At 44.4% G+C, this 21,121-nt stretch overlaps 1 protein-coding gene across 34 annotated transcripts in view; it reads right to left on the bottom strand.

Annotated features, from left to right (window-relative positions):
• Positions 1-1,684: 1,684 nt before the first annotated feature.
• The window catches only part of FGGY (FGGY carbohydrate kinase domain containing), a 377,460-nt gene continuing 358,023 nt past the window's right edge, over positions 1,685-21,121 (bottom strand). For all 34 annotated transcript variants that reach the window (XM_070259847.1, XM_070259854.1, XM_070259850.1 and 31 more), the window contains 2 exons: positions 6,452-6,513; positions 1,685-1,907 (listed from right to left, as the gene is read on the bottom strand). In XM_070259847.1, the coding sequence (XP_070115948.1) occupies positions 1,826-1,907; positions 6,452-6,513 (144 nt within the window). In that variant the 3' untranslated portion in view covers positions 1,685-1,825. The remainder of the gene's footprint in view (positions 1,908-6,451; positions 6,514-21,121) is intronic.

Here is a 21,121-nt window from a genome sequence, read left to right on the forward strand (position 1 = left end):
GCGGCACCTCTCACAGCACACTGTGGTCAATGCGCTCGTGTCTATTCGCTTAGACTGGGAGCTCTCTGAGGGGAGGGACCTTGTTTTATTGATCCCTGTACTCCAGTGCTGAGCACAGAATAAGTACCTCAAAAGATGTTTGCTGGGGCTGGCCCCGTGGCCGAGTGGTTAAGTTCATGTGCTCTGCTCCAGTGGCCCAGGGTTTCGCTAGTTTGGATCCTGGGAGCGGACATGGCACCGCTCGTCAGGCCACACTGAGGCGGCATCCCACATGCCACAACCAGAAGGACCCACAACTAGAACATACAACCATGAGTTTGGGAGAAGAAGAAGAAGAAAAAAAGATTGTCAACAGATAATAGCTCAGGGCCAATCTTTCAAAAAGAAAGATGTTTGTTGACTGAGTCTTATTGGCTTTTTCTCTTCTACCTGCTGACTTGTATTGCACAAGTCCCGTATGTCCTCTATCAGACTCATCTGAGCCATGACAGCTCTAGACTCAACATCAGCAGTTATTCTTGGGTCTGAAATGTTGTGTGTGTGTGCGTGTACATATGTGTAAATCTGTGTGTGCTTATGTGTGTGTTGCGATAGCAACCATAGATATTTTTCAAACTACACTGAAAGCTTTTAGCCTTCATGTTTCTTTAGTTTCCTTTAACCTGGAAACTTTGCATAGTCTTTCTTTTTCTTTATGACATAGACATTTTTGAAGAATGTACTCCATTAAAAAAAAAATAGAATGCAGCCCAGTTTGGGTTTGTCTGATGTTTCCTTAGGATTAGATTCAGGCTATGTGGTCCCAGGCAGAATGGTGCCATGTCCTTCTCAGCTACCACATGGGGAGGCACAGGATGTCCTTCTGCCCATGTGAAGTTAATTTTGATCACCCAGTCAAGATATTGTCCTATTTCCCCCTTGTTAACATTCTTTATCCTTACGTAACTAATGAGCTGTGAGGAGACAATTTTAAAACCACGCATACATCCTGTTACTCATCAAAATTCTCTCCTGGATCCATTGATGATTCCTGCCTGTACCCATCTTTAATATGATGATCGCAAGATGACGATTCCGCAACTAAATGAAATATCTGATTCTAGACTAGATCTTGCACAGGAGGGAAAAAATGCCACAAAGCACATAATTGAGTTACTGAGAAAATTGGTGTGTGAATGGCAGATTAAATGAAAGTGCTGTATAAAATTTGTGTACTGAAATTTACTCTCAAATGACTCATAAAAATTCATGTGTGTCTATATACGTACATACATATATACACACATGCATACGTACATATATGTGTGTGTGGAGAGAACATACAAATGGTAAAGCAAATGGGTAAATGTTATGAGGCACAAGTTAGGTACGTGGGTGTTCCTTGTATTATTCCTATTCTTGCAACTTTTTTGCAAGTTTGAAATTAGTTCCAAATAAAAAGTTAATAACAAGCTTTTAGCCACTTATAGAATAAACATTAGACGTCCCACCTAAAGCCATGTCAGTCTTTCATTTAACGGCTGACACTGGATTAATTCACACGTACAAGCTTCCCCTGGACTGAACGATCCCCAAGGTCTAGTCCCTCAGGAGGGCCTCTGACCCTAGCGGCCTTCTGTCCCCGTGAGGTGCCCGAGGAAACTGCAAGCACACAATGGTGCCATCATGAAACGGAAGACTCTAGTTCTGGTTGCACATGTCTCCGTTTTCTTTATTAAAAGACAGTACAGAAATGATGAAATGATACCCAAAGGGTCTTGGATATAAGATGAGATGACAGAGGTCCCTAATACAATGACACAGAACCTTCCGGCGTCGGCTCTGTCTAGTCCCCTTTCATGATCGCTGCATACTCCTTCTGGTGTTCAACCAGCTTCAGGAACACTTTATATTTCTTGTCATAGTATCTGTGGGAGAAAAATGAGCACGTTGAACGATCTCAAGACAAAGCTGTTATGCTGCTCCCCTTACATTAAGAACAGGAATAGATTTGTTATTGCGGTTTTGCAGACACCTCCCATTTTTGAACGCTTGCAGCACCCTGAGCAATGGATCAGTGTGTTTCACACCTAACTTTAACCTACGTCTCCATTTCAGAGGTAAAGGCATTTGTTCAGAGAGACATATCTAAAATACTATAGCCCAAAATTGGCAGAGCTGGAATTCAAACTCAGGTCTGTCTGACTTCCAAGCCTCCACTGTAACGTCCTGAAAGGCCCAGGCTTACCACCGGAACTCTCACACCCCAGCTTCAATACACATTTCATATATGACAAGTCCCAGGTTTGATGACTGGTTTACAACCGAAGCCTGACCAGGGATGGGACTGAACATTTGTGGATTCCACACTGTGTTTCCTTCACAGACTGCTTTCTCTGGGAGGGAAACTCCATGGTTACATGACTCATGTCTTTCCTGTCGCTGTGCCCTGCCTTCCGAGCATCCCCCAGTGGACCTTGCCCTCCCTGTTCTCTCCGGCTGGCTCTTGAGGTGAGACCTGTTAGAACTGGTGTTGGCCGTGAGTCAGACGGCAGAGCAGCCCAATCCTGAAAGGGATAATAGCAGCTGAGCCAAATTATACTTGAAGACTTGCAACTTTGTCCTTACTCCTTCTGGTTGGGAGAGCTGACACGGGTGAGGGGTTGATGAAGCCAGTTTCGCATGTCTCGTAGATTCTGGGGTGCTCTGAAAAGAAGTCCTCATGAGGGAATTTTGGTGCAAGCTCGTGAATTGGGGGAGAGAGATTGTAAGAGTAACCCTGGATACACACAGGGCCTTCTACTTGTACCACGCAGAGCTAAACAGATTAATAGGAGTCTCCTACTCCTCCTGAATTTCTATGTTAAGTATCCTGGTAACTCAAGAGCTATAATGGGGCCAAACACAGGGTTAAGAGGTGGACTCTTGAGGAAGACGGGCACAGATGTTAGTTCAGGGCCACTCTTCCTCAGCAAAAAGAGGAGGATTGGCGGTGGATGTCAGCTCAGGGCAAATCTTCCTAAAAAAAAAAAAGGGGGACTCTTTCTGATGCCTGGATTTGAATCTCAGCTTGACCCACTACTAGTTGTGTGATCATGGATATGTTACTTAATCTATTTGTGCCTTAATTTCCCCATCTGTAAGTGGGAATAATTATAGATTCTATCTCAATAGACCTGTTATGTGAATTAAATGAGGTAATACATGAAAAGCACTTAGAGCAGTGCCTGGGTCATGGTAAGTAATATCGGTGGTAGTTATGGTTACCACTTTTTAAAAAATTAATATTCCAACATTATCATCAATCTTGCTATATGTAGGTTCTACTAAAACTTGTTCTCTGAGCTTCCAAATTTATTAATCACAATCACACAATGCGATTTTGGGGATCTGTGCAATTTTCTCTTTGTCTGATACTCTCTGACAATTGAACGTTAAGCCATTTTTTCACTACAAGACATGGATTTCCTGACTCTGGAATCTCAAGACTGCCAGAAGGGAGTGCAGGCCAGCACCCTCCTCGTCTACTTGGAGATTTCCAGTTTCAACACCAACAAGCTTGTGTTCCTTTGTTCACTGGCCAGATCCTTTGTCCAGTGGGAGGGGCATCAGCTGCGCAGGCAGAGAAGCCTGGCTGACTCTGGGCAACTTCTTTAGATGGTTCAAGCCCAAGTTTCACTGCTGTAAGAGGGATGGTAACAGTACCTACATCACAGAGCGACTGCATTCCAGACAAGAAATGAACGTGAAATCTCTGTGAGCTGTCACCTGCCTACAAGTGAGAACTGATGTGTTCTCATATCCCTCTGTTATCCTGGAATGCCAAGAGACGGATAGACTATATTTTTCCTTTTTTACACACAGGAAGCTGAGATCCAAGTCACTTTTTTCCCTGTGCTTTTTATTTTCCAATTTTTTTTTTGTGGTAAAATACACATAACATGAGATTTACCGGTTTTAAGTGTATAGTTCAGCGGCATTAAGTATATTCACAATATTGTACAACCATCACCACCTTCCGTCACAGAGCTCTTCCCATCTTGCAAAACTGAAAGTCTGTCCCCATTAAACACTAACTCCCTGTGCTCCCCTCCCTGCAACCCTTGGCAACCACGATTACAATTTCTGTCTCTGTGAATTTGACTCCTCTAGAGACCTCACATAAGGGGAATCATATAGTATTTGTTGTTTTGTGACTAGCTTTTTTCACTTAGCACAATGTCCTCAAGTTCCATCCATGTGGTAGCATGTTTTTTCTTCCTTCACAAGGCTGAATAATATTCTATTTTATGTATATACCACTTTTTGTATATCCATTCATCCATCAATGGACACTTGGATTGCTTCTGTGTTTTAGCTACTGTGAATAATGCTGCCATGAACATGGGTATAATAAATATCTCTTTGAGATCCTGATTTCAGTTCTTTTGGGTATACACCCAAAAGTGGAATTTCTGGATCATATAGTAATTCTATTTATAACTTTTGAGGAACCACAATACTATTTTCCATGGTAGCTGCACCATTTTACATTTCCACCGAAAGTGTGCAAGGGATCCAGTTTGTCCACCTCCTTGGCAACACTCACTATTTCCTGTTTTTTGATAGTAGCCATCCTAATGGGTGTGAGGTGGTATCTCATTGTAGTTTTGATCTGTATTTCCCTCACGATTAGTGACGTGGGGCATCTTTTCATGTGCTTATTGGCCATCTGTATATCTTCTTTGGGGAAATGTCTATTCCAGTGCTTTGCCCGTATTAGATTTGGGTTGTGGTGCTGTTGTTGTTGTTGTCGTTGTTGAGTTTTAGGAGTTCTCTACCTATTCTGCATATTAATCCTTTATCAGATATATGATGGGCAAATATTTTCTCCCATCTGCGGGTTGCCTTTTACTCTGTTGATAGTGCCTTTGGAAGCACAACATTTTCCAGGGCACCTTTATGTGACTACTCTAAGTTCACAAATAAATTTGGTCTGGGCATAAGGATGAGATTTGGGATCTTTCTAAAAAGGGTACTGAACCAGTCACTAGATCGTGCTCTCTGTGATCCTAACTTTTAAAATCAACTGAACCCTCCCTCTTCTAAAGTCTCCCCACACTCACTCAGGTGCTTCTGTGCAGCACAGACTTAAGGAAATGCCTCATGCAGATAACCACGTGAGGGGAGGCAACGAGGAGAGGCGAGAGTAGCTGGGCAAACTGGTGCTCTTTCTACTTGTGAATCTTCAGGCCGCCTGCAGGCGGTGCTAGAGCACCACGCGTGTCTGCCCCACAGAGGAGGGCTACCAGCCGACAGCAAGAAGGCAAGAATTCTTTTCAAAAGGAACACATGGGATTTACTGAAAGAACTTAAAAACAGACTTCTCTGAAAAGTCTTGGGAGGGTCAGTGAAGAGACGGAGGAGAGTAATCTGCTTCTAATTTAAACAAAAGCAGAGTGCAGCTATGGCTCCAGGGCAGTGGGGCTCCCATCTCTCAGTGTCCTGAGCCAGCTCCCAGGCGAGGGCCTGCTCCTCTGGTTTAGAGAGGGGTTTGTATTCAGAGGGCAGCAGTGGAAGACTTTCTTTAACAAAATGGAAAGAAATGGGATTGCTTTTTCCGCAGCATTTCCAACCTGTTAAATACGACCGTGTTTGGTGGGGTCAGCAGCTTTGCCTGTCAGTCCTGTGAGGGGTCTGAGGTCTTTAGCATGGCCTCAGAGCTCCCTGCAAAATGACCCCTCTGCTCCCTTACTTCCTGCCACTCCCACCTCACTCTTCGTAATGCAGAATTACATCTGTGTGTAGCCACCTGAACGTACCATGCTGTTCCCTCCTTTATAACGTCGCATATGCTATTCCCTCTATGGAGAATGTCCGACCCTGTCTTGGCCTGTCTGACAACGTCTTTTCAGCATTTAAAGTCAATCTGGACTTAACCTCTTCTCCAAAGCTCCGCCTCACCCGACAGGGTCACATTCCTCTCTTCCGTGGGCTACTCTGTCACCGGGTAGTACTTCAGTTGTAGAACTTATCCCTTTGTTCCGAAATGACCCAGGTGCATAAACAAGATTGTGTCTCATTCCCCCCTAAATCCTGCCTACAGGCTAATGAGCATAATGCCTTCAATACAGCAAGAGCTCAATAAATTAGCGTTCTGTGAATTGGGGTTAAAACACCAATTAAAGTCACGCTGTAGCCCTCAATGCTGAGCGACGCAAAGGGTGAAAGAACTGTGTCCTTTGACGGAAGCTGTAAGAGATTCCCATTTTAGAACAGAGAAGACCAGATTCGCTGCTCAAGGCCCAGGGAAAGAGAACCAGCTCTGTGATCTTAGGGGCCTGAGAGTGACTCTCTCCGGGGCTGAGTATTAACAACTATTAAAGGAAAGGACTGGATTCCCTGCCCTCCGAGGTTTATTCCAGCTCTATCATTGCCTGTGTCTGCATGTCCTCACTCCTTAGAATTCTGCATGTAAAAGATATAAACCCACCTTTTGTCCTCCAGTCTGGGAAACACAACTTTCCCAACTTTGCTCATTTTCGCCATTGCCTCCTGTAAAGTGGAAAAGAGAACACAGGGAGCTGAGTTGGAAAGTGAAAAACCAAAGTGAGGCTCGCCACAGGAAAGGACATTCTAATCAGAATTCATTTCCCCTTAAGATATTCAGTTAGTCCATTTTTTTCCAACTTATTTTCTCTGGTAATAGCAATCAAACCCAATGAACATTAACAGTTATGTCTATGACCACACCGCCTGAGCTTAATAAACGGTTGTGTATCGAGGCCTCCAGGGCATAAACAACCCAGAAGGCCAAGCACTTTTGTGGTCGCCTGCAGGGAGTGGTGGGAGGGAAGAATTTTCCCTCCTCATTGCCTGGACACAAGGGTTTAAGGCGGCAACATAATCAGCCGCTGAGCACACTGTCTACGTAACTCAAGAAGGCGGTAACTGAACGGAACCTGCTCTGCGCATGTACCTTAGGATAACACATTTCAGACCTCTTCATTTCACCTTCAGCTCATTCCCCAGCAGTCTCTGAAACTGTGAGCACAGATGTGAGATCCCTGGGCTGAGTCTAAACGACTTGAGCTCTGGAATGTGGCTTCAGGGCACTCTTGTCTATACAAGGGGCACTTGGGCAGGGCAGGTCCCAGCATCTGGGCGGATGTGGCCTGGTGTGCAAAGCATCAAGATCAACAGTAGGTTGTGTCGGTTCCACTCTATGAGCAGAAGGGTTAGGTCTCCTTGGGCAGTCTCCCAGTGTTGGTAAGACCATGGGAATGGAGTGAACCCAAACTTTGGTGTCTAACAGACTTGACTAGGGAGATTGCAAGCCACAGCATGACAAAGTTCCTCAGAATAGGCCCTGTCTTAGGGACAGCTAGTGTTCTCTTATTGTTAAGGATGTAGTCATTCCAGGGTCACATATGTACAACTTTCTATTCCTTAGGAATTACTTATTAATTACTACGTACCAGAAACTGTGCTTGGATCAGATTTACATAAGAAACACTCTTTGTCCTGGAGAAACTCACATATTAGCAGGAGACAGAAACCTGTAAAAACCTGACTATTGACTACCACACAGAATGTAAGAGCCCCTGAGTGTCCTCAAAACATTTCCAAGTACCCCCTGCCCAACCCTGCCACCTTACTGTGAGATAGATGTATCTATATTGATATAATTTACCACTAATTCCCTTCCGGCATGCCATGTATTTACTGATTTACGTGTTCCTTATCTGCCCTCTCCACTTCTTGCCCTAACCAGAACATAAGTAACACGAGGCCAGGGGCTTTGTCTATTTAGTACTCAATCTCAGCACCTAGAATATTCATAAAATATACCGAGTCCCCTCTATGTGCCACGCACAGTACTCAATATATACGGGATACAGAGATGAAGGCAGCGTGGGTCCTTCCATCAGGAAGGTCACCATAGAAGAGACGTTGCCTCTGATCAAACTAGAGTGTGATAAACACTGTGCTAGAAGCAGGTAAACTTCTTTTCAATAGTTATTCAAGGGTTAGGAAACTTGATACTTTTTCATCTCTAATCATTTACACATATTTCCACTCCCGCCCGGACGCTCTGCCAACTCTTCCCCAAGGATGGCATGGACATTCTGAACTGGTGATCTGACTTCCTATCCCTCGCTGGATTTAAAAGTGCGGATGCGAGATTAGAGATGCTGCGAACAGCAAGCACACTGGCAGCAAGGAAGAAATGGCAGCCTTACGTGAGGAGGAGATTTAAAAATTACGAAAAACTACTGAAAAAGAAACCACGGTTAAAAGACAAGAATCAAAAAAGGGCAGTCTGGGGCCATTTTGTGAAGGGGCAAACAGTCAGACATCTGAGTGAGGTCGCTGCCTTTCCACTTAATAAGGATATTTTAAGAATTCTGCTCACCCCAACACGTGTCGGAACATTTTCCTCCTTACACTAAGTTCTCACTCCCTTAAAGTCAGCCCCGCCTCTTGCTGAGAGGGCCTCAGCAACGCCCTTCACTAACTTTGCCGCTCATTCTTCCATTTTGTTCTTGCTTCTTCCGTCAGAGTCCTGCTCTGCTGTGCTTCTAGAGAGGACTCTGCCTCCTCAGATTCTTCAGAATGCCCTCCAGGAACCTCCTCTTGGTGGAGCTCAGGCCTCAGACTTGAGACGACATTCCAGGATGGCCTTCCAGGGCGGGATCCAGAAAACATGCATTATAGAAGGTGGTCAACAAATGTCACACCCTTCCCACTGTTAACAGAGGTGTGGACAAACAGCAGGCAGCAGGGACTTCTTTCTTCCTTTCTTCACATCACCTTTGTTTGTTTTTAAAATAAATTTTTGAGAAACGAACACCAGCAATAGATATCTCAAAGGTTTAATAAAGGTTATTTTGTTTCTCAAAAAGCACAGACTTGAACGTTAAAACTTAGCTCAACTATTGACTCCACTGCAAAGATTTATTCTAACTCATTCCCGGGGCCTGCCTCCCACCTGGGTGGATAGATTTGCTCCCAAAGCAACTCAAGCTTCCCTCTCTCATGGCATTTATGACACGGCACTGCAATTTTTGTTAGCCCATCAGCCTCCTCAACCAGACTATGAGCTCCCTAAAGCAGGAACTGTTATAATTATTTACACTGCCAAACTCAGCATCTGGTACATTTTACACACTCAGGGAACGTCTACGGGATGAATGAACTTAAGGATCACACACATAACAGAATGCTAAAATGGAAGTTTGGGCTGAGATCTAAAGATGACAGATGTAATATACCAAAGTGAGCTGGAAACAGACCACCCTGAAGAATTTGTAAGAAGGGTGGTTGAGCACCCACTAATCAATGATTAAATCTTTCATCCACATGGAAGGTCAGGGAAAGATGGCTTTTTAGGAGACAGCTGTTGGTTTACTGCACGTCAGGCTTCCCTTCAGGGGAGGGTGAGAGCTGCCTCCCCCATCACAGGTCAAGAGAGCAAGGCTTCACTGAGACCAACAGGGAGCTCGACGTGTGTCCTGAGGTTGTAGGACACGGTGGATTGAGTGTGACTCCTGTCTGGAAGAGAAGCGCTGGCTGGCGGCTTCACTGTGGAAGTGAAGGAGCTGTTGCACTAGGATCAGCCAGCACTGCCAGAGTCTGTCAGACTCCAAAAGGCGTGACTGTTTCCCATGGACCCTATGTGGCCCACATGTGAGAGAACTACATGGGTTGTCTTAGATCCTGTTTAATATGGCCATCTAATGAGGCTGAGGGAGTGAGCATAAAGAAGCTTGAGAGGACCTACTGCATTTCTAAGGAATTAAGAGAAGAGTAAGCAATCTACAATAGAGGGGCACTAACAAGGCAAGCTATTGTAAGTGAGATGTTTTCAGAAGCATAGGGTCCTCAGAAAAATCTATGATGGAGCCTAGCTATAAACACCTATTAGGCTAAGAGAGCGTAAAGCCTATTTATGACAGTGATGATCAGACAAGAACTTTCCTACACCCTTGACCTTATACCCTCCAACTACCTCTGAAGAATAAGAAAAAAGCCAATATGCTGGAGAGGAAGTAAATGAGGAAGAAAGAAGAATCTGACCACAGCCACCTCTTCTCATTTGCAGCAGACCCAACTGGAAGAGTTGGGAGATGTCTAATCTTTAGACGAAAATTTAAGTGAGGATTATTATATGTTCCCTAATATTCTAATTTCTGAATTTTGGCTATGTCTTACAACTTAAAGCGACCATAAAACTTGTACTATCGAAGCGACTTTATACTTATCTAAGAAAGTAATGGAATTACCAGAAACTTTAAACAGAGCAGAGAAAAACTGGCTCCATTGCACAAACGTGGAGGGATAGTTGGAGTAAAAAGTACAGTTGTTTCTCAATTCACCTCAAGCACTGTGTTTGTCCTAAACATGAGTTACATATGCATGATAAACACTGGAAGAAAATATACTAAAATGTTAACAGGTTCAGGAGCATGGGAGATAATTTTTTCTCTTGTTCACTTGTTTTTTGTGCTTTCTAAATTTTCTACAGTGGCATATATTGATTTGATAGTTGTAAGGAAAATAAAAACATACTGCATTCTAAAAAAAAGTCCTGCTTACACAGGCAGTCACAAAAACTTGTGTTCACTCTCCTCTCTCCTGGGAGGCAGGGCTCACTATGGGTATTCAACACAACACGGAGAGCGCCCAGAGAGTCAGTGCTGTCATCAGAAATAGCACTGCTGACTTTTCCAATCTCTCCAAATAATTAACACAAAACTGAAACCTCATGAACCCTGGAAATTACCACAGCATAACAATATGAATTTATTATGGAAATGCTGACACATGCTAAATATAGTCACTCCAAACAATATATTTCTGTTCAAAAGGATTTATTTGAAGTTGGCCTCAAACTTTATGCTTTCTGTCAGCAGGCAGGAGCCGGATAATCTTAGTTTGTGGCACGCTACCCTCCTGGTTTGAGAGTCTAGACAGCACAATGAATACAGTGACTTTTCTCTCTCCTTTTTGCCCACACAATGAAAGCTTTTTAAAAACAAAATATTTTGTAAAATTGCATTTTAATCACTTCTTTTCTTTCTGTCTATAAGGCAGAGCTATAAATAAACCATGAAAGTTCACATTTGATCATCACTTCTGAAAGCAAGCCAAGGTTTTCTGGAGGAACAAATAGAGGCCCTGTACCACGGCCGTGAAAGACCACATTCATGGGGTTGACCCTTCCCGCCAGGTCAAGGCCGAGACACCCGTCCGCACACTGCTCCCCACTCCTCTGGGAGTAGCATTGGCACTCACCAGGCCTGTGTGGGCACGGGAAACACCCAGTTCTCATGTATTATGGCCTGGCTTTGGAGCTACCAAAGGGCTTTAGGCTACACTGGGGTGAGTTATCCAGGGAAATTAGGTTAAGGAAGAGAAGAGGCTCTCCAGCACCCTTGGGGGAGACAGGGATTCCATGAGAGGCAGACACACTACAGTTGTCACTTTGGGGAGCGGGGGATCTGGTACCTTCTCCCCTACCCAGGGCAAGGGGAACAATGGCCTTAAGATTTTGGGAAGGCTATCGGCTAGTCTAGACCTAATCACCAAAGGGCACTGCAAGCTTGGCAGTGTCCAGGAGCGTGATCCACAAGGACGAATAACCAGAACCCGGCATGGTGGGAGCCACGCTGTGAGCTCCCGGAAGGCAGGAACCAGGCCACTGCAGGTCTCCCGCCTGGCACAGGCCTAGCACCTAGAGGTGCTTGGCTGAGGTCTGCCGAGTTGCTGAAGGGAAGGCCGATGATGTCTTCCACAACAGAGGCCATGTGAGGCCCTCGAAGCCGCGTTTCTAAAATGGCACGCACCCTCCAGAGAGTGTTCAAGATGACCTACCAGGATTCCAGATGGAAATACGGGAGGTGCCATTCAGATGATTTTTAGTTTAAAGAAATTAATTCAGCTTTACCAGCATTTAATATGAAGATTGTCACCAGGTCCATCAGCTGGTGCCCACATCAGATAGTCATGAGCCATGTAGGATGGGCGAGGGCTCCTAAGAGAACCACGGAGGCTCCGCGGCACCGACTGACGGCAGCCTGCAGCTCCCAGCTATGGATCTGGTGTCCAGGGGTTTGCACACGCTGTTACTTTATCCCCAGGTTAGTGCGTTATTTACAGGTATTGTCTAGTTTTATTTAAACTAACCCTCACAAAATGGGCAAATGGCTGAAAAAGTTTCAGTGAATGGATTAAAGGTAATCATGATAATTCAGATTCAAGTAAACAAGAAAATGGTGACACTTTTACTTGGTGCCGGCACTTCATATCAGAAGGGACAATGAAGACCTAGTCAGAAAAGATAAGAATTGGGAAAAAAAATCAAAATCATCAAGAATAGTGTTTGAGATATGGATACACAAGCACATACAAAATCACTTAGAAATCATCAAAAATCATTTAAAAAATCATTAAAAACTCACCTGGTCATAGCTGTATAGTGTATCTTTAGGTATTGCACAATGTTAATATGAAGACATCATGATAGGCAAATATTTGAAATATTTTATTTCAGCTATATTTCACCTGTTTTATAGTGTACAGCCTACAAGGAGCATATCTATGCTTTTTCATAAATAAGTTTCCAGATATTGAGGATGTAAACTGAGTTTTTTTTAACTGATGGGGTACATGATCCAAAAAATGTGGCGTCTATTGACTAGGCAGTCAATTTCCATCGCCATTGTTACGTTACTGGTTTAAGTCAACATTTCTCAGGTGTTTACTCTGTGCCACACACTGTGCTAACGGCTTTAATAAACGACCTTTTTAATCCTCAAAACAACTTTTTTTTTTAAAAGATTTTACTTTTTTCCTTTTTCTCCTCAAAGCCCCCCAGTACATAGTTGTATATTCTTCGTTGTGGGTCCTTCTAGTTGTGGTATGTGGGATGCCGCCTCAGCGTGGTTTGACGAGCAGTGCTGTGTCCGCGCCCAGGATCCGAACCAACGAAACACTGGGCTGCCTGCAGTGGAGCGCGCGAACTTAACCACTCGGCCACGGGGCCAGCCCCAATCCTCAAAACAACTTTTTGATACACATTATCATCTACCCCACTTTATGAGTCAAGGAAGTGAACAGGGAAGGCGTAAGTAATTTGCCCAAGGTCATAACCTGATATGCAGTAAAGCCAGAATTCAAGCCCGGTTCTGACTCCATGCCGTTGCTTAGCCCTACACTCAGATCCTGTGCTCCTGTCCTCCCCGTAATGCAAAAGCCCTGATCCCTGAGTCCCCTGGGCTTGAGTTCAAACCCACTTCTGCTGCTGATCCGCTGTGTGATCTCGTTAGGTGAGAATGAGTGAGTGTGTGTGAAAGTGTGTGAGACACACCAATCAGTCCACTGTACCTTTTTCAGAGATGCTGACACATAGCTCTGAAACACAAGAATCTGCTGTCTTGAGGAACTGACTCATTTACTGGAACAACAAGTTCACACGCTAATGTGTGGGCTGAGGCACATGACTCCTCCACAGAAAAACAGAAAGTACAGCAATGTGATTTTCCTCCAGCCAGTGTTAAGAAATGGCTAGTTATTCTTTTATTCATCTTGCTTTGTTTTTCTTTTTGATACAGTCATCTTTTGACCTACACCTGGCGTTCTGTGTCACCACCATGCTTTGGAGACAACAATGTCAATTTAGAAGCAGGAAGGGATGCGAGAAAGGCAAGAGTGGGAGGAGTCCTCATCATTAATCATGATAGGAAGGCTGGCACCTCATTTATAATTTTAATTCTACTGTATCTATCTATCTACCTACCTACGTATACACATGTACACATACATATATCTTGTTTAAGGTGTTGATTATGTTGATTACATGACTCTAAAATACACCTTAAACTAGTCTCTTCATCACAAAGGAGGGGTGGGGTGTGGAGCTCTCTAATTCTGTAGGAAATGGAGATATTAGTGGAAAGATACTAGATTTTAGAGCCGAATAGGCTGGGGATAGTCTCCGGGCTCTGCTACTGACCAGATGTGTGAACCTCAGTTTTCCCATCTATAAAGTGGGAACAATAATATCTATTCATAGCGTTGTTGACAATTCCAATGTCCTGCTCTCTGATTGCCCTCTCGTAACTGGTCCCCTAACTTCCACTTTGGTACCTTAAAGAGCAGTCAGGGTCAGTCAGGATGAGTTTTCAGAAAGAGAGAAAAGATAGTGTGGGGATTAAAATCACAGTGTCTGATGAGAACAGATTGCCAGGGTGTGCAGTCAGGAGTTATCACTTACTCACTGCATCACCATGGACAAATTACTTAACTTCTGCATGCCTGTTTCCTCTTCTAAAATTGGGGGTATAATAGCATGCTTCTCGTAGGACTGTTGTGAGGATCATGTGAGGTATTTCAGGGAAAGCCCTTAGAACGGTGCCAGCACACGGTAAATGCTCCGCGAAGCTTCCACATTTCTTATCCCACCAGTAGGCGAGCTGCACGCGCCAGGCTCTACCTGATCCACTCTCTGCACTGAGGACCGTGCCTGCAGGGCCGGCAGACGTAAATATTTGTCGGACGAAGCAGTGAATGATGTAAATTAGATTTTGTCTCTCTGGGCTGTTTTTACTCACAATACTTCTGACATCAAATGTGTGAGTTTTTTCCTCACACCAACTACTTTTCTAATTATGGACACCAACCAGGTGTCCCACAATTCAATTCTGACACTAACTACCCAGAGTTAGCCTCAGACTCCGTAAGTCTAAGGGCTCAGGCTCCCAAGGGAGAGGGCCCCTCACTCAGATGGCAGTCACAAGTCCCCGGCATCCAGCACTTATGACCAACCAGCTATAAACTGGAGATTCCCATGGCCAGCCCTCCCACCTCAGATTTGATAGTCTGCTAGAAGGGCTCGCAGAACTCAGGAAAACCATTTACTTACTATTACTGGTTTATTCTAAAGGATACAATTCTAGGACAGATAAATGGAAGAGATGCACAAGGCAAGGTCTGGGAGGTGTGGGGGGTGGGGAGCGTCCATGTCCTCTGGGGGGCGCCCCACCCAAAGCTCTCCAAACCCCATCGTTTTTATGAAGGTTTCATTACATGAGAACGATTGATTAAATCATTGGCATTAGATGGATTATAGAGCAACTTCAAACCTGCAAACCATCGCTCATCTAATAACCTATTGTTGACTGGAAAAGAAAGGGTCCTGCTGATATTTCTGGCTGAGAAGGCATAAAGTACTACCGTAAGCTGCAACAGAAATAAAAATAATAGTCATGGAAGCTGACATTTACTGAGTACTTTCTATGGCCCAGCACTGCATCAAACACTTTACTCACTTTATATGCCCACCTGAAAGGTGAGGAAAGTACAGCCTTGAAGCCTGTCCTCTCAACCGTGCGCTGTGGAACAAAGGCTTTGGTGATCCATAGACCAGCATTCAAAAACCAGCCGTGCCGTTTAACACTTGGGGTCTCCATTTCCTCATTGTAAAAATGGAAATTTTAATACCTATTTTATCGGCCTGTTGTGTGGACTAGATGCTTAAAAGTATAGTTATTATTATTATTACTACTACAGTCTACCCATCAACTGAAACAAGGCTTATTTTCCCAGAAACTTTATTAAAAGGTACGAGTTTCTCTGCAAACACTCAGGTGTATGTTTCAGGTGGGTGGGGGCGCTGGGCTGGGGAAGGTGCTGAGTGTCAGTGTGCTCGCGGCTCTCCTCACTATCATCTCCAGACAACTATTCCTCCGTCTGCAGGCAGACACCCTGCTCCTCTGAAGCTCATACCACCTGACAGTAGAGACACAATCACACCTGTCCCCCACGCATCTCACTGCTGTCACCGCCGGCCTCTAGCTCACATCTCTGTGTTAAACGAGGCTGAGGCCTAGATCGTATCCTCCCTATCCACCTGGAGGTTTGTCAGGATCACAGAAGACCTCAGCACCTGTTTACAAGACCCATCCAATGCCGAGTCTCACGGTTTCAAAATGTTTCCAACTCCAGAAACTTCCATCTCCATTTCACTTCAGTACTCACAGCCAGTGCCATGCCCTGAAACTTGTCCACTGAGGCTGCCATACTTGTGTATATTCCAATATTCTAACAGCCATTTGCTTCCTTCAATTGCCCATTAGTCCAATTCTTCCATTTTCCCCATCATTCCTACAAACGTCCTCCTCCACCTCATGGTAACTTCCAGAATCTCAATTTCATCCTTTTTCTTTCAATCCTTATACTCCTTCTGGCTCTAATTTCTTCCACAGCTAGGGTAGAGTCCACCATCTATTACATCAAAAATATTGACCAACGAGAATCACCACTGAGACTCTCTGAGTTGCCAAATTCAACTGGTAACCCTAATTCACAGAAACCCTTTAGCCAGGATATGCTTCATTTATAGCTGTAAGGGAGAAACTTTGTTTAGGATGGAGCAGGCCAATAGGAGATTGCAACCTGAGAAAGCACAGCATCTTGGAGGCTCTCAGGGTCTGAACATCTTTAAAATTCATGCTGCCTGCTTCAAAGTTAATCCCATACTGGGAAGATTCTTTGCCCAACAGATCAGGTACCATAATTGGCAGCAAAGAATCAAAATGTGATGGCATTAACGGAGTGCACAATGATTGAGCTGTAAGAAATGCTGGGTGTCACTAAGGTCAATTTCTCCATGTTTAGGCCAGTAAATATCAAAATTATCTAAGATACAGGGTATCTACCCATCCACCCATGCCTTCAAACCCTTTAAAGCTCCCTGTTTGGGATCTCCAACTTTCCTAGGCCAGAGCCATATCAGAGGTGGGACTGGACACCCTCGTCTAGCCTTTGGGGATGGCCTTCAACTGGTTTACAGTACAGAAGTCCCTCTGGTTATGCCAGAATTCATTTGAAACCAAATTCAGGAGGGAAAAGAGAAGCAGAAAGGCTGAATCTGAAGCCAGGAGTCAGGGCACCAAAGGACCAAAGCAAGAGAAGGGCTGGAAGGAAACTGGGAAGCCCATAGGGTAGGGAGGGAGCAGAGTCAGACGGAAAGAGGGAATGCTGCGGAATGCAAGTCTGGGATAAATCACTGTGCTCTTCTTTAACCTGGTTTATAATCTTTTCTTTGTTCCCAAAGCCCCATGCTTTCTCTTATCTTAGCCCTTAGCACAAAGTAGGATAAATGTCTGTTTACTTATATGTCTCCCCAACTAGACTGCGAGATCTAAGAGGCTAGAGGCCATTAATTTTCATCAGTGTTCCCAGTAATCAATACAATGTGACTCTTCAATAAATCCGGAGGGGGCTGATCCCATGGCCAAGTGGTTAAAGTTGAGTGCTCCGCATCCGCGGCCCGGGCTTTCACCAGTTGGGATCCTGGGCGCGGACGTGGCACTGCTCGTCAGGCCATGCTGAGGTGGCGTCCCACATAGCACAACCAGAAGGGCCTATAACTAGAATATACAACTGTATACTGGGGGACTTTGGAGGGGAGAAGAAGAAGAAGAAGAAAAAAAGAAGAATGGCAACAGTTTTTAGCTCAGGTGCCAATCTTAAAAAATAAACAAAGAAATACACGTTGAGAGAATGAAAGAATGAATGAATAGATGAATTAAGGAGGGGTGGGACATCTGTACAAAGTCACTTTGGGATCCCCCTCAGTTGTACTTTTTGGTATTTCCTGTTAGTTCAACACATCCTTCATTGTCAGATGTCATACAGTTAAGATCATGGATTCCGGACTGCCTAGGTTAGAACCTTGGCTCTTCTAACCGAATGGCTTAGGCAATTTGCTAACTTCTTCATGCCTCAGTTTACTCATCTGTAAAACAGAAATAATGGACATAATTGCTCATAGAGTTATTAAGATAAAAGAGAAAATGCACGCAAACCATTTGAATTAGTGCCTAGCACAAAGTAATAGCTGAAAAATGTTTGAGTTATTTTTACTCTTACAATTATTATATCCATCTCCACCCCAGCACTACATAGGATCTTATGTTTTCTTGAGTGCTACTGTTTAAAGACAGCGCTTCCTAATCTTATGCTACATGAGACATGCTGCCCGGGCAGGGGCGTGATAAAGAGCGTGGAATGAAGGAACCATTCAACACTGAATACCAGCTGATGCCTCTGGTTGATGAAGGGACGGAAGATGAACAACGGGCAGAATGAGGGCTGTAGGGAGTAGAAGTGTAGGAGCTTCTAGGTCTAGAAACACTGAGTTTATTTTTGGGTGGGACTTCCAGGCCTTTTACATCAAACAAACAAAGAAAACAACAACTATGTCAGCTGTGTTTATGAATACGAGCTTGCTCGGGCTTTCCCAAGACATAGGGAATTCAGTCTGCTCTCCTCTGGTTACTAAGTTACAGACAAGCAGATGACGTACTGGGAAGAGAACTGATCTGGAAATCAGGAGGCTATGGTCCTGGATGAATCTTAGGTCTGTGCTCTGTAATTTTGAATAAGTTGCTTCCTTGCTTTGGATCCCAGCTTCCTCTTCTTCAAAATGGGAAGTTTGAGCCAGATAATGTTAGTTTTATTGTTTAACAAATAGTTTTTGAGTACCTATTGTGTGCCAGGCATTGCGCTGGGCCCTATGGGTGCATCAGTGAGCTAGACAGCTCTGATCCCTGACCTCACAGAGCTTAGAGTCCAGTGAAGAAAAACAGGTGCTGTAGGAGGGGGTCCAAGGGAGACGAGACTAGTCTAGGGGCTTAGGAAACTACCTGAAGTTTCAAAACGAGTTGGCCAGGTAAAGAAAGTTGATGAAGAGGGTTCCAGGCTCAAGGAAATGCATATTTGAACTCAAGATAATATGGCACATTCAAAGGACTGAAAGAAGTCCCAGATGGTGGGAGTAGATAGAAGGAAGGGAAAGAGTGATAAGAGATGAAGCTACAGATGAAGGCAGGAGTCAGGTTTTGGATGGCCATGTAAATCGGGTTAAGGGCTTTTGACATTAAGCCAAAATCAAGGGGAAGCCATTGCAGAGTTTTAAGCAGGAGTGATTCTGTTCAAGTTTGGCTGATGTGTATCAGGGAAGGGTGAAGGTGGAGGCAAAGAAACCATTAAAGAGGCCCCTAGAGCAGTCCAGGTGAGACATCATGGCCACTTGGACTAGGGTGGTGAGTGCGGAATTAAAGCAAGATGGAAGAATTCAAGAGACATGAGATGTGGTTCAGAAAGAGACTGTGAGAGACAGAGGTAGAGGAAAAAGAGAGGGTGGGCTCAGAATATCTCTGAGGTTTTGGCAGGAGTGATTAAGGAGATGGGGAGTCATTTACAGACAGCGCCATGTACCGGGCTGGTGCCAGTTTTGCAGGCAAAGGTGGGGATGATGAGCTCAGATTTGGGCATGTTTAAATTGAGATGCCTGTGAGCCCTTTCAGTGGAGATGATATGTGGATAGCTGCAGAACTGCTGGCAAATAGTAAATGAATCCTGAGAGGTGGATGAGATGGACAAGAATCCTGTGGAAGACCAACATGTAATATTGGGTAGAGGAGAGAGACGAGCTGGCAAAAGGATTTGGAAAGCAGCACTCAGGAGCAAGAGGAGGCCGTGGCTCCCATCACCCAGAGAGAAGGTTGTGGGGAGAGGACCACAGGCAGGAGTTGTGTCTATGGTAGATACATGGTAGGTGGACCAGGAAACTGTAACAACTCAGCAAGGAGAGAACGGGGGACAAACACTTTCCTTCTATCTTCCAGGCTCCTGCTGCTGCCTCCCACTGGCCAAACCCAGCTAGAAACTAGGGGGTAATGGAAGCTGTCTAGGGACAATTAATATATAATGATAGAAGCCTGCCTTACGGTTGCAGTGTTTTTTATAGTGTTCAGCGGCCTTTAGGCAGGCATAAGTAAGGCAGAAAGCTGGATTCATCCTGGACTGGGGTTTTGTAAGGCAAGAACAACAGGAAAAAATTAAAAAATAAAATGACCACGTGGGGATTAGCCATGTGGAAAGAGAGAAGAGGGGTAGGAGGAAAGTAAAAAAGTACACGTTAATTCTGTTTTAGGGACAAGGAAACAAATTCAAAGCAGTAATGTGGCTTACTCAGGACAACAAGGTTAGTTAGTGGTGGAGTTAGGAGACAGGTCTGTCTAGCTTGAAAGCATTTTCCACGCTACTGTTCCACCTGTAAGCAAATGAGTGGTTTGATTGAATTGGGGAGAGGGGGCACATTTTTGTGTTCATTTATGCTTTTAGTTGAAACTGAAGTATTATCGGAATTTTCTACCCCCAATATATAAACTCATGCACACTGAAAAGCAAGGATGCCCTTGGGCATCTTCATTACAGATGCTCATCCCAAAAGTATAAGCCAAGAGGTAGATGACGAGTGTGCAAGGGTGTCTTTTGTGAAATGAAAGTGGAATGAAGTTCATAGGCATGCTCTGTTCCCCATTCCACATCTGCTCTGGTCTCCCCTCTAGGTGGTACCTTACAAGGTCACCATCTTACTTACTCCCAGTGGTATAGGCGGAACAAGAGAGAGAATGCGAGATGACTTGCCGTGTGCGTCTGGTACATATATATAATCTATGGGCATTCCCAGCGCCTTGGCACATGGTGAATGATCAGAGATTACAGGGTGAACAGAATCCTTCAAGGACCATGTTTTGTGTGTCAGGTATTACATGGTCTGACAACAGGATAAAAAATTAGAAATCAGAGCTCCAAAGCTGGGAGCAGTCCATAGAAAGCACTGGAAATAGCTAGGTTGGAATTCTGTGGTGTAACCTTGGAGTCTAATCTCTCTTGGCCTATTTATGAAAGTTCCTCATTTATAAAATGTGGCCTAGGCCTAATGGTGGTTGTGATGACTAGATGAGAAGCTTCTGGCACAGGTAGGTGCTCGCAAAAGCCCATTCTTCCCACTTTCCTGTCCTTCTCTGGTCTTTCTACTCTGTTTAACCATTTCTTTCATCTCCCAGAATTATCCCTTTCTTCTGACACTGGATTCCATTCACAGAAGATAGCAGTGGTTTTCCACAGCTTCCCATCATGATTACTCTAGTTTTTTGTTGTTTTGTTCTGGTTACCCCAGAGGGTTGGTAAGTGGAAGGGAGATCCTTAAGGGGGTCAGGAATGTGTACGGGGCAGGGGGAGAGCGAGTGGAACTCTTTTTGCGAATGTCCTTTAGTCACTCTGAGAGGTTCTCTCTTTCTGTGTC

This window comes from Equus caballus, chromosome 2, assembly GCF_041296265.1.
Source record: "Equus caballus isolate H_3958 breed thoroughbred chromosome 2, TB-T2T, whole genome shotgun sequence".
NCBI lineage: Eukaryota > Metazoa > Chordata > Mammalia > Perissodactyla > Equidae > Equus > Equus caballus.